The following is a 14,216-nucleotide window of genomic DNA, read 5'->3' as shown; positions in this document are numbered from 1 at the left end:
AAAATGCAATGTAATGTGGGTCAGAATGACTTATTCTTGAAGTACAACACGTCTGCCATGTTTTATGGAGTTACTTGAAATGTTCCTCCCTTGTTACGCTGCATTTTTATCTGAACCTACAGTCCCCCATACCTCATATATTTTACAGCATGATTTTGCTGAACCCGTTCAGTAAAGTCTCCTGTGTCTTATGCCTAAAAAGCCTCTCGCACCCACACATACTCACAAACACACTCTCATACAATACAATGACAAGCCTCTCCATTATGAAACTATCTCCAGCCAAAGTGTCCAATTATCGGACCTACTCAGCTGAGTCTTCACACATGGAAGGGCACACACTGAGGCCAGCAAGCACAAAATTCTCCCTTTCTCTTTTTTCTCCTTCCTTTCATAAGTTGGGTACACAGTGCAAAAAGAGAGCATAGAGAAAGAGGCAGAGAGCGAAAGAAAGTGAGAGATGGAGGAGAGAATGGGCAAAAATCAAACACCATTTGCATAATGTGGCTTTTGTCCCCATTTTCAGTCTCTTTAACAATCACATCTAATTAGAGCTCCAGACTGCCAGCCAGAGATAGGGCTGTGTATATGTGTGTGTGTGTGTGTGTGTTTGGGTCTGTTTTCATGATTGGGCGAGATAAAGAGACTTTGCTGAGTCCCAGGCTGGCTCGTTCCTCTCCCAAGAGACTGCTTATGACAAATAAGATTAATGTAGTCCCTCTGTCACCAGACCGCAGTCCTGCAAGTGATAGGTGACTTTTTCAGCTGGTAGCCAAAGTACATGCTGGTCAGCGCACGCTTGAGCTGTTGACCATTTGGACCTTGATGGAGACCAGCCAAACGATGGGTCAGACATGAGGTCACAGACTGTTACCCATAGACTGTGCTCTAATTGCAGTAGTTAATACATCCACTAGAAACCCTGATATAGAAATCTACTCTTCGTGAAACCCTGTTCCTGTCGTGTAGCCAAGGCACACATGCCACGGGAAAAGCATTGCGGGGGCACCCTCTGGTCTGTTTGTGTTTTAATGAAATATAATTCTGAACCCATCTGCTTGTCAGAGAAGTTGCCAGGTAGGCTATGCTGCTATTTGCAAAACTGGAAATCTGACAATCAACATGTTTAGAAAAGTTTCTTTTGATTTGAATGTGCTTTTGCAAAAACGGATTTAACTTTTTTGAAAATGTATTGCAGCCATTTCAGTATTTTTCTAATATCACTCTTTTTTTCCCCCTGGGTGTTTGTATTTGTGCTGAGGGTTGACAGCTTGACTGAACAGACGGTATTCAGGCTTTCTATTAGGTGGGGCAACAACCAATCACAGAACTTCAGCTGCAAGGTGCTTTGCTGTTAGGCCAAGCTGACAGCCTCAGTGTTTAGGAGGTTGCCCTTTGTTACTGATGTGAGGTGAGTGACATTGGTTGTAACACTTTCTGCTTTAACATCTGCAAGGCGTTCATTTTTGCACATGTGGGAATATAAAAAATAATTTAAGTTTTTTTTTATTTATTTTTCTCATTGGAACAGATTTGGAGAAATTTAGCATTACATCACTTGCTCATTAATGGATCCTCTGTAGTAAATGGGTGCCATCAGAATGGGAGTCCAAACAACTGATAAAAAACATCACAACACTCCACAAGTATGTCAATCATTCACAAGCTGTGTGTTTGTGAGAAATAAATCCATCATTCAGGTGTATTTCCAGCTAATATCCTCTAACCGTAGCATTGCTTTCTCTCTTGAAAAAAAGTCTTATCATCCAAATCAGGATAGAAATACGAAGGAGAAAAAGTGGAAGTGACATGACATGTAGCTAAGTTTGTACCTGAAAGTTTTGAGGCCAGTGGCTTAGCAGAGTGTATCACACATTATGTGCATATGCTCAGATCAATCATTGTTTACAAGAGAAAAGAGTCCAAAACAATTCTAAACAAATATATTGGTAGATTTCGATGTGAAAGGACAAAAGGGGATGTACTTTTTCAACTGTTGAAGCATTATTATGGATGATGGATGTGTTGCTTTAAAAAAAATGCAGCCTTTTGGCTTCACAACATAATTAACACAGGTGGAGAGTACTCAGCAATCAATGGTAAGAGGTATATATACAGCAGTCTCACCTCAATTCATTTGACAGTCTTGCAGCATCCCCCCACCACCCCTTCTCCACATTTCTAGTCCTAAAACATTTACATAGTGGGGAGTACTCTGGTTTCGGGCCGAGCTCGGAGCCCTCCCTCCGGACAACACGCCAAATACGCATTAAACTTTACCCCCTTAATTGTATGTAAGTGTGAACTCGTGAAATGTTAATTGATGGATTAGAGAAGGGTTTCCTGCTGAGTTTACCTCTAACCCTAATCAAATACACCTGAACAATGAGCTGGCTAATCAGTGTCTTCAAGATCATTAGAAAATCACAGGTAGGTGAGTTTGATCAGGGTTGGAGCTAAACTTTGCAGTGCATTGGTCATCCAGGGCAAGATTTTAGGAAGTCTTGTGGATTATTGTGATATTTTTATCAGCTGTTTGGATTCTTATTCTGACGGCACCCATTCACTGCAGAGAATTTGTTGGTGAGCAAGGGATGCAATGCTAAATTTTTCCAAATCTGTTCTAATGAAGAAATAAACTCCCCTACATCTTGGATGACCTTAGGGTAAACTTTCAAATGTTTGTTTCTGGGTGAGCTATTCCTTTAATGTGCAGAGAGTGCTGCTGTTACAACCAGCTCCACTACCAGGTTGAATCGTAACAGGTGGGCTGGGAGGTAACACCGTGGAAAATAGACGTTAGTTTAAATTTTGAGTTTTGTTAATCAAATTGATGTTTTCTTTTTTCTATAATTATTTAAGATTTATATTCCAACCCCCATTAACCACTTGCCCAAACTCCAGCTCACTTCATTTTGAGCTTTTTAATCAAAACAGGATTACAAAAAGAAAAAATGTTATTTTAAAATTGCAAACATGTTGGAAAAAGTATTGAACGAATATACATAAAGCATAGGCTAGCAATCAAAAAACAGTGTGTCATTATTTTATAACTGATTTACTATTATAGTTTCTATTCATATTTTGAAATAGATTTTATTTTTATATTTTCTATACCATCCCTTGTATCACCTGTTATTCAGCATACAGAATTCAATAGGAAGTCGATCTCTGGTCAGTTTCTCTTGGCAGTGAGTCCACTCTGAGTGATCGGGCTCATCACAGTGATCTGGAAAAAAAACATCTGAGAGCCTTTCAATGAACCGCAGGGAGACTAATGCAGAGGTAGATTGGTAACAGTGCATGTGCTTTTCTATGTGCGTGTCTGTTTACGTGTCAGGGTAGGCTATAATATCGTCTCTGAGTGAGTGTTAATATCTCTCTCCCTTGGCTCCGTGTCTTACGGTTCAGAAGGATGTAACCTCCGATCACTTCTGACACACCATTGTTTGACTGTCAGCAGAATTTAATGATATCTCTCTATCCTCTCTTTTCTTCCGCTCTCCAAAACGGAATTCCCAGTCTCCAGTATGTTACCCTTTCACAGAAAGGCTTGTCAAGTATAGAAATGCAATTTCACTGATTCAAGGCAATTACCTTGGAGCCTCTCTCCTGATCAGGATGAAGAAACTACAAAGGCACAGATGGAGGCTGACTCTTGTAAAGGAAGGAGCTTGAGGCAAAGATCCGCAGCAGCCCCACTGATACTTGCGTGGTTATGTCTTAAATCACTCAAGCGCTTGAGACAAAGAGGAGAGAATCCTAATTACCCACCATCACTTGCATAATCATCAATTAACTGTGAATGTGGTGGGAGAGAGAGGAAAGAGAGAGTTTGTAGTGTGTGAATCGTAGTGCCCCCCCACTAACTTTAGTATCTCAGGTGTTTGTTTCACTGGTTTGTCAATGTAGTATGTTCTACTGAAGTCACGAGAAAAGAGGAGGGCAAGGTGTGTTTTACCCAGACCAGCATTTCTGGCCTGTTGAGGACTGTACTCAGCAATATTTAGTGTTATTATTGTGACGGCACGCTGAAGGATAATATGCAGCAGTCCCCTTCATTTGTGCACTGAGATCTCTGCTGTTGTAGTTTGAGTTTAAACATTGTCTACACTAATAATTTTATAAATTCATTATAAATTGAAAAATAAATTAATGTTTAGTTTAGACAAAATGGTATATAATTCTTATATTGATTAAATATTTTCTATAAGATATAATAAACAAATATGTATTCAATATTTATTATATGTTTAATATTTAACTTGTTATTTGTTAAAAATCTATATTTTAATATTAGCCATAATCATTAGTATGTCATAGAATTTCAATATTGGTGTCTTTAATATGTACAAGGCCTAGTCTCATTCTTTCTTTCCTTGTAATGCCTTTTACATTGTAGCTGCTGTTATTAAACGGGTAGTAAGTGTACATAATAGGTTTTTGTTCAAATATTTGGTTATGATTTCTTCAGTGTTTCTAGTGTCTGGATACTTTGTTAATTCAGTTCAGTCTATTTAAGATGACTAACCAGCTATAATTAGGAAATTTGATATGATTTGACCTGAAAACTCTTTTCAAATCTGTAAAAATTCTAGGTATAAATCAGAATGGTCCAGTTTATTGTCAGACTGACAGAACCGCTCTGATTGGCACATTTTTGGGGGTGAGTTAACTGCTTTCAGACCATTTAGCAAATTTGTGTTGATCAATTTAACACTGCCACCTCTTCTCTCAAACTCCTTACCTCTCTCACTTCTAGTGATTTTTGAGTTCCCCATGCACCCCACCCACCCACCTAATCCCCAGCTTGTTCCCACTAGGCTCCATCTGCTCATGCAGGGGGCTGCAGCAGCTGCAAAGCCTGAATCTTGCGCTCCTCTGTGCTTGCCTGCCTGCCACTGCACACGAGCACCAGCTGTAAACTAGCCTATGCAGCCTATATAGCACTGCTGCTAAAAATCACTGAGAGATTAGGCAGGTGATGAGTTAGTAATAGCACAGAGTCGATGAGATTTTTAGAAATAGTTGTTAAACAATATACTTTATGTCTGAAAAGCTTACTGTAGAATTTATATTCTGATAACAACTCAAAGGGTTAGGGGCAGTACATAATATTGGCCTCTGGCCTCTGTATTATAGTTGTTATACATTTTTCTTTTTTCTTTACTGCACAAAAGAACAATAAGCAGTGTAAAAAAATTGCCATACCATCTTTACTTTCATTTATTTAATTTACAGTATATACAAACAATAGTTTCTGCCAATTCTACTTGTGGGTTATGGGTTTTCAGAGTTATGAAAGGTATGAAATTTGAAGTGGATGAAAAAGTGGATTTTTTTAAAGTAATAAATTAAGAGGAATATTTCTATGTTAATATGTATAATGGGTGACAAAACCACCTGAAGGGCTTTTATGGAGTTTGTGGATGTATTTTATGGAAGCTTCAGAGTTGTTAACCATAGTTAAGGAAAAAATGAGAAAGCTTTTATCATATAGTTATTGTAATATAAAGAAAGAAAAGGAAAAATAGCTGTAAAATGATTTTATTATCTTAGAAACTTTTGAAATTAGATTTCTATTGTCTTTTATCTCTTGTCTTTGGTCACAAAATGTGCCATTTTCATGAACCTAACCCTATGAATACAAATCAAAGAGAAATAACCAAGTGATTAGTCACTGACCATAATATATAGATGGGATTTAAGGTAGTGCTGGTTAAACAATATAAATATGTGCATGTTTGAGTGCAGTTTATGTCTGAAATGATATAATAGCAACTCAATAGATCATTTGTATTATCCAATAATCTTCTTTCAGTACTTGATGTCTGCTTCTTACCTTGATGTTGTGGGTTTTTTTTCTTTTTCTTCAAAACCATAAGGATGTGTTTTCTTGTACAGTACTTAGTGTGGCACAAGAACAACATTTATCTAATGCATATGCCCATATAATTTTAATAAAATAATATATACAGTCGTGGCCAAACGTTTCGGCAGTGAAATTGTATTTTGCAAAGTTTGCTGCTTGAGTATTTGTAGATTATTTTTCCACATGTGTCTATGGTATACTGAAAAACAATGATAAGCATATCATTAGGTTTAAAGGTTTTTATTGGCAAAACAAATAAAATACAACTCAATGTTTACAGTGTTGACCATTGTTCTTCATAACCTCTGCGATTCCCTTTGCCATGCTGTACATTAGCTTCTGGAATGTTGGAAGAAGTCACTCTTGCAGGACAATTTGATACCATTCTTTATTCATGGCAGTGTATTTGGGCAGAATTATGAGAGAACCCACTCCCTCGGTTGAAAAGAAATCCGACACATGGATGGTCTCAGGATGTTTCACTGTTGTCACAACACAGGACTCATGGTAGCCTTTTCTTCTCCTAACAATGGATTTTCCAGCTTTCCCAAACAGTCAGACGGGAGCTTCATCAGAGAAAATAACTTTGCACCAGTCTTCTGCGGTCCAATCCTTGTACTTCCTGCAGGATTTCAGTCTGTCCTTTATGTTTTTATTAGAGAAAAATGGCTTCTTTGCTGCACTTTTTGACACCAGGCCGTTGTCCAGAAGTTTTGGCTTCACTCTGTGTGCAGATGCTCTCAAACCAACCTGCAGCTGGAGACTTCTTCACTGCAGTCAAAGCTCTCCTTGAAGTTCTTGAGGATCCGGTAAATGGTTCTTTCAGGTGCAATGTTCTTTGTAGCAATTTCCATTTTGTTACCATTTTTACCATCAAGAACACAATCATTGGAAGTGCTTCTTCCCTTGTTTTATAGCAACCAGTCTTCTTCACTCTTACAATCTAATAAGTGATTTCACCTCTAGTACTCATTCACACTTTCACATGTGCTGCTGATTTGATTAGTCAATTAATGCAAGCTGGTTATTTTGTGTCAGGATCAATAAAACAGTGAATTTTTTTTTTTTGTTTTTTTTTTTGGTCATTGAAGCTTTTAGCAATTATTTAAAATGCAGTAATCTAGAAACAATGTGAATGAATGCAACAACAACTTAAGCAGCAAACTTCGCAAAACACAAAATAAGTCACTGCCAAAGATTTTGGCCATGACTGTATATATGGTCGCCTGTATATTTGAATTTGAATTTAGCAGACGCTTTCATCCAAAGTGACTTACAGTGCATTCAGGCTAACAGTTTTTACCTAACAGGTGTTCCCTGGGAATCGAAACTCACAACTTTGCGCTGCTAGCGTAATGCTCTACCACTTGAGCCATGGGAACATATAGATGTTATACATGTGTATATACTGTAGAAGCATCTATCCCTGACTGTAAGCCAAAACCTGACATTTCTTGAAAACGGATCCCTCGATTCTGATTGGTATGTTGTTCCAGGATCAACAAGGATGTTGATCCAGGAACATGTTGTCCTTGGTGAAATCACGTATACCCAGTATATATATAGGCTAGAGAAAGATTTCTGTTAATATTTGTGATGTACTTTTTAAATGAGTGAAAAAGCAACCCGAGGGTTTTATTCATTTTTGGCATGTGTATGAATGTCCAATGTATTTTGTGCAAGCTTTCAGAGTAGAGGTGCTGAAAACGACCAGAGAAAAGAGGAACAGGCCATGTTTGAGGTGTCACTGCTTTTTCATATAGACTTGCTTTTCGTGAAAAAAGGAAAGGAGGACTGTAAAATGTTTTTATTTTTAAGCATGCACACATGATTTATTAATACGTGATTTACTTCGATTTATGAAATGTACATTTTCACAAAAGTAAATTCTTAGTCCGCAGAAATATGGCGGGTTCCGATGAACGTAGAAAAAAAATAAAACTGAGAGACGAATAACAGCATCAATAAATCATTCTCGTCCAATGTTGTTCCCGGCAGATTTCTGATGGATGAAATTAAGAACTTCCATCTCCATCTCCCACCTGATCGCGCGCGTATAAATCCCAGCAGCTGATTAGCAGAGCTCAGACATTAAACCGACCCCGCGCGAGCAGAGACGGCAGCGGACACCTCTCTCTCTCCCGCATCAACGTTAACAACAGCCCTTCCGGAAACGTGCTCGCATTTAAAGCTGCCCATTTTTGGAACTCATCCATTTGGGTCTGAGCGCACTCTACACGCGGGCTCCTGGAGGCGGATCTGCTGCTGCCGTCGCCTGCGCTGTCCAGTGCTGAAGTTTCATTTCGTCTGTGCGGAACGGCTCGTGCACAGCTGAAGCTCCGGAGGTTCCGCGTCTTTCACCGCGCTCAGGTGTTTGACTTTTAGCCCTGCTGGACCAACTCTTTATTTTTTTGCTGTGGATAAAGCGAGGATAACGTGCTGGAAGAGGCTTTCCGCTGTGCGCTCTAAACATGCCAAGGTCTTTTTTGGTGAAAAAGGTGAAGCTAGATGATTTCTCATCCACTGAACTTGAGAGCGCGTACGGCAGGTCCAGGAGCGATCTTAGCTTTCGGATACACGACAAAGGTAAATGCAAAGGAATGCTTATGGGCTTTTTTCGGTTTATTTAGCACCCTTTAATCTTATTCAAGAAGAGTTTTAGATGCAGCCATAATCAAACACATCTGAAATTGCTAAGCATGTTTTTGGTGTTCCTTAATGAATGAAACTCTGCAGGAAGGGAAGTAGAACTCTAGTAGCGGGATTGAGGACCCCTGTGGCTTTGTTTGTGATTTATATGAAACCATAAAGGGAATGCAAACATAATTAGTGGGATTCCATCACTGAAAAGGCATAGTTAACATTCGCATGCAAGCCATGTGAATATCTGCTGCTGGTAACAATGCTTAACTTCTCAGCAACTTGGAGCCGAGTCACTTCCAGATGAGCTTAGGTGTCCGTTTATTCTGCAAATCAAAGAAACGCTTAGGGCAGCTGCACACGGCACACTGTGCTTATGGTGGTGCCTTTAGAAGGAGGGTAATTAATCTTCCACTGTAAAAAAAGTGCGATCTGTGCTCATACTGTAAGTCCATAGTAAATGTGGCATCCTTCACAGCACCACGGCTTTGTCCTGAAATAACTCTGAATTAATACGAAGTCCAGCTGACACATAATCTATTTGAAATGTCCTGTAGTGAGTGGTCATTAAGTCTAATTATATCATAAGAGAAATGCTGATTTTGTTAAACACATAATGAATCTCAAAGAGCACTGGCACAGTCTGGTCGCCGGTTACCTTTGCCAAGGTGGAGATAAATTGAGTGGAAAAGTGGCCATCGCATCGCCGAACCCCATTGTCCTCACCCGATTCCCTTGTGAATATGAATAATTGAATAAAAGATCTTGTTCTCTCCACACTAGGCTACATCAGTGATTACATCTCCCCGGCTGTTTATGATGGAGAAATTGATGGTGGCACTAAAGTACCTTCTCCAGGGCCGATTTATGACAGCAACCACAGTGACTATGGGACACCTGACTCAGACCAGCCAGACAGCCCACAGTCAGAGATCACATCTGGGTACATCAATGGTGACAATGCAGTGAGTGAAGGTTACACTGTGGATGCATTCTTCATCACAGACGGCAGGTCCCGTCGGAAAGTGCTCGGTGCCTCGCGGACCCTCCAGCGACACACGTGCAACGAATGTGGCAAAACCTATGCGACGTCTTCCAACCTGAGCAGGCACAAACAGACACACCGGAGCCTGGACAGCAAGATGGCCAAAAAGTGCCCGACATGTGAGAAAGTCTACGTGTCCATGCCAGCCCTGGCCATGCACCTGCTTACTCATGACCTCAAGCACAAGTGTGACATATGTGGGAAAGCGTTCAGCAGACCTTGGCTACTGCAGGGCCACATGCGCTCTCACACAGGCGAGAAGCCCTTTGGATGTGCACACTGTGGAAAAGCATTCGCCGACCGTTCCAACCTGCGGGCACACATGCAGACCCACTCCGCATTTAAACATTACAAATGCAAGCGATGCAACAAAACTTTTGCACTCAAGTCATATCTGAACAAGCACTACGAGTCGGCGTGCTTTAAAGGCACATTCTCACCGCTCGCATCTGTCGAGGCGTGACTTCCGGTCTGTAAACACTCACTCCCCCCGCAAATGTTAGGATGATTACGCTATCTTACCCAGTTATGTCTCACAATCAAAATGAATCCCAATAATAGCACAATTTTATATATTTTTTTTGTTTTGTTTTTGCAAAGTTAACCTTAAAGGAATATGGAACCTTCGCATGCACTTCAGCACCCATGTCCTCAAATAACGTTCAGACAGTTCACCTCGGCGCTGCACAGCACTTGACTATGACTTGTGTCCAATGAAGGTTTGAGTGACGCCATGTTCCTCATTAAAATAAAACTCTTTTGTATTGTCAGTGGATATTATCATACTGCTGCAAGTGGCCCAAACGTATTCACAATCGAGGTAAACCGGTATTATTTATTAGTTTTTTTTAGATATGTATATTTATTTTTGGTTTGTCAGATTTTATTACTTCATCTAGGATGTATGATTCTCTGTGATGCACTGATAGTGTGATTTTCATGTATGTATTTATTTATTTATTTTAAAGGTTCATTTGGCCTTTTTCTTACTCAATAATGTTGCCTTTTGGGTTATGCCAGTCTTATTAACATGCCAAAGCATTTAGATCCATGGTAATAATTTTAAATTGTTTTTGGTTTGTTTGTTTGTTTTTTTATTTGATTATTTTTTTTGTATACCTACTTAATGCATGCAAAAAGAAAAGAAATCTATGCCAATACCACAAAGCTTATAATTTTGCCAAAATGTAGAGATAGTACCAGGGGGCAATATTTCTAGGGGTTCTCATAAGAATATAAAAAGCAATAATCATAATGCATGGTATTTTTGAAAGTAATAAAGTATTACCTATAGCAGTTTTTTTCTAAATCAGGTACATTTTGATCCAACACTCTTAATAAACATTTAAAAATACCACATCAGGGAAAATGCCAATGTAGAGTTTAGTGAGAATCCATAAGTCTAACCCATCTTTCTTTGCTCTCTGCTTATGCACTGCCTGCCTCAAATTAAAATGTAGATTTAGGATGTAGGCCCAAAGTGCTGTAACTCCACTCTAAGCAATCCAGAACCAGTGGAAGTGTGGAACATGTAATGGCTTTTCTGAGGTTAACTCAAAGGGACACACAAGGACAAGAAAAGGGCTGGAGTAATGGGAGAGTGTACCATCTGCATAGCAGTTCTGTAGTGCACTCACACTGCATTTCCAGCTCAGATCAGACACTTCATTTTCTCTTGTTTGGGTGTCCCTGAGGTTGCAAACACCTTATTGTAAAAATCCTTAAAAAGTAGCACAAAAACCCTAGATTCAGGTAGATGTTACCTAGCTCAATCTTCCTTTTTTATACCTCGAAAGAGGAATAACAGCTCAGTTTGTGAGATGATCTTCATTTAGATACTTGTTTGAAGAGGAAAAACCTTTTTACTGTAGATGAATCCACTAAACCTGTTCAAGAAACAAACTAAAAATGTCCTGCGACTTTTTGAGCCAATGTTCAAATGATGTAAGCACAAGACACAAGGCATTTTAAGCACTTCATAATAAAGGCAAAGTAAACAAACCAAGTCTATTGCTCATTTGTCCCTGATTATTGCCGTTCCTCTGTGAAATTAGTCTATTAAAGAGGCCAATTAATCTTGGTGAATGAAAATCAATGCACACACACTGACGATGCAACACAGGCCAAGAAATGGGACGGGTGAAAACCTGCTATGGTTATTTACGGTTCAATATATCCACTCCGGCAGTAGCAATTGGTTGTTTTTAATGTAGCACCAAAAGCTAATATAATGGAAATAATGGAGTGGCGATAATGAAAGTCCAGAGGGAATAATTTCCACAGGTGATGTGTTTCCTTCAGGGTGACATTCTCGCCACACAATCTTTGTTGGATAAGAAAAACATGCACTTTTGTTAACTCAAATCAACAGGTTTCATGGTGAAGCTGCAAAGCTGCATGATTGTTTTCCATGATTCTTTTCCAGCCGCTTAAAGTGAGGGATGCATTATACTTGAGTTTTGGTGACTGTTCATGCAAAATAATTTGCCTTTGTGTTTGGATGCAATACACTACACAAACACACTACGTAGTGCAGCTTTTACTGCAGTTCCATCTGTATCTGCTCAGTTCTCATTCAGCGAGGCGCACCAAACTCTCCCACTCAGGTTAATCTAACTTGTGCAAACGAGGCCACCAGTGTCATCAATTTGCTGGGAATCATTATCCGAGCATTCTGAGTGTCTGTGTTCCGGTCTCCGGAGCTCTGGGTAATTGTGCTAGCAGGATGGGATCAGCAGGAGCCATTATTTAACTGGAGACAGCTGTGTGAGGGGCCGCACACGTTGATCTGTTTGCTGTTTCATCCCTGTCTCTCTGCTTTAGAATCACAGCATCCCTTGAGTGATTCCTGCGTTTTCTGTACTCTCCATGTACTCCGGGGTCCTCGGCTCTCTGACAAACCCCATAACGCTCTCTCAAGTCGAGCAGGTTTACTTTTACAACACAGACTGAGCTAGATCTCAGAATAAACATTTTTAGAAATGATTATTGGATTTGGTTAAGTCAAAAAAACTGCTTATTAGTGACATTGCTGTTTTTTGTTCTGGAAAGCCAGAATCAATATCCATGAGGTTACAATCAGCAATGGCTGAAATTGTGCTTGTGTCAACTGATGGATTAGATCAGAAGCTATTGAAGCAAGCCTTGTACTCAAAAACACATAGACAGGGCAGATAACAGTATTCATTAAGAGTTTGTCGTTTGTTGATGTACTGCTACTAATAGCTGGCCAGTATCTGTACATGCCAACACTCTCATAAGAAAACATACATGTAATGGCTTTTATCTTGCACCAGCAAAAAAACAATACAAAAAAACAACTCTACTGGATTTTAAGTTGTTTGTTTTTTTTTTCTCTAAAATGTGCAGTTTTTTCCCACTAAATGTCAAAAGCTGCATTATAGTCCACTGTATTCCTCTGATAAAGGCTACAGTATAAACCTCCTGAAGCCACGTTTTAATGGAGGAGTTTAAGTTTTGATATTCCCTTATTATCTTCCCCTTCACTATTGCACTTAAATATTCAAATTGTATTACCTTAAGAAACATAATGAAGTTTAACAATGTCAGTTGCCGTTAGCTCTTGTGTGTCTTGTAATGGACTGTGATGTGTAAGTTTAAAGATCTCTTTAGAATGAGATTTAAATTGGTTTTCCTCATGCATATTTCGCAATAAGTTCAGACTAATACTGCATGTCCAAGCTACTTGGTTTGAAAGTGACTATGAGCTGTGCTTTATTCAATAGAAAGTGGAAATTTCGCTGACGTGACCCACACCTACTTGTTTCACAAAACCAAATGTCTGTACACTGTAAAACAGGTTGCATTGCTTCTGATTCAGGTCTTATGTATATGCTTTGTTAAATAGGGATGTTTTAGTCAAAATGCCTTCAAAGGAGCTGCAAAAGATGAGCATAACTGATTTCATATACAAACTGATATCTAAAAGTTTTTTTTAGTAATATTTTAGAGAGGGAAAACATTTTACCATTAGCTAATTGCTTGTTAGCATGCATATTACTAGCATATTGGCTGTTTATATAGAGTACATATCCTCCACAGTATAGATTCATAGTGCCTCAGCTGTCTGTCACATCCTCTCTTTCTCAGATATGTTTCCCTGTCCAGCAATTTCCATTCTGTTTATCCCAGCAGTTTGTGTCTTTATAGTCATTTTAATAACATACTAATCCATATGTGCACCAGCAGTGTAACCATGACACCTATAAAATAAACCATACTGTTCCTCCTGATGCTCTCATCATATAGAGAGGGTTTGCTTCCCTAGCATTGTGTAGATGTCCATACTGGTGTAGGTGGAGGTCTTGAAAAGCAATGTCTGCAGGCAACTTTGCTCATACACACTTCAGTAGCTACAAGTAGCAGCCGGGCGCTCCTAGAGAGAGAGAAAGAGAGAGAGAGAGTTTTTTTTATATAGCTGTTGCACAGCCACTTGAGAGAGTGTTACTTCTGATGAGAATAGACATTGTTAAGGCCATTGCTTTTATGCTCTGTGTTTGCATGTGGTATATAATTAAAAAACACATTTTTTTTAAATATTTAAACATATTAAATCGATTAATTTTCCAGTGGATGAAAAAGGTTGTAAAAAATAGCACACCTTATGCTGAAACAGCTGAAATTCAAATTAGCATAAGG

General features: G+C 39.2%; 1 protein-coding gene and 1 long non-coding RNA gene across 2 annotated transcripts; both read left to right on the top strand.

Annotated features, from left to right (window-relative positions):
- Nucleotides 1-2,085: 2,085 nt before the first annotated feature.
- On the top strand, nucleotides 2,086-4,099 carry LOC132103151 (uncharacterized). Its single transcript, XR_009423345.1, has 3 exons — nucleotides 2,086-2,294; nucleotides 3,144-3,285; nucleotides 3,523-4,099. It is a non-coding gene; the product is annotated as an uncharacterized LOC132103151 (long non-coding RNA).
- A 3,876-nt stretch (nucleotides 4,100-7,975) lies between these two features.
- LOC132103150 (transcriptional repressor scratch 1-like) lies at nucleotides 7,976-11,558 on the top strand. The gene is made up of 2 exons (XM_059508008.1): nucleotides 7,976-8,458; nucleotides 9,296-11,558. Exons 1-2 carry the CDS (start codon nucleotides 8,344-8,346, stop codon nucleotides 10,018-10,020), a joined length of 840 nt encoding a protein of 279 aa, XP_059363991.1. The 5' UTR covers nucleotides 7,976-8,343; the 3' UTR covers nucleotides 10,021-11,558.
- The last annotated feature ends 2,658 nt before the right edge of the window (nucleotides 11,559-14,216 follow it).

The sequence above is a fragment of the Carassius carassius genome, chromosome 24, assembly GCF_963082965.1.
Source record: "Carassius carassius chromosome 24, fCarCar2.1, whole genome shotgun sequence".
NCBI lineage: Eukaryota > Metazoa > Chordata > Actinopteri > Cypriniformes > Cyprinidae > Carassius > Carassius carassius.
This window is presented reverse-complemented; position numbering and strand designations above follow the sequence as displayed.

Coding starts and splice junctions, on each gene's coding strand:
- LOC132103150 (XM_059508008.1), top strand. CDS start 8,344: ATGCCAAGGTCTTTTTTGGTGAAAAAGGTGAAGCTAGATGATTTCTCA. Junction 8,459..9,295: donor CTTTCGGATACACGACAAAG/GTAAATGCAAAG, acceptor TCTCCACACTAG/GCTACATCAGTGATTACATC.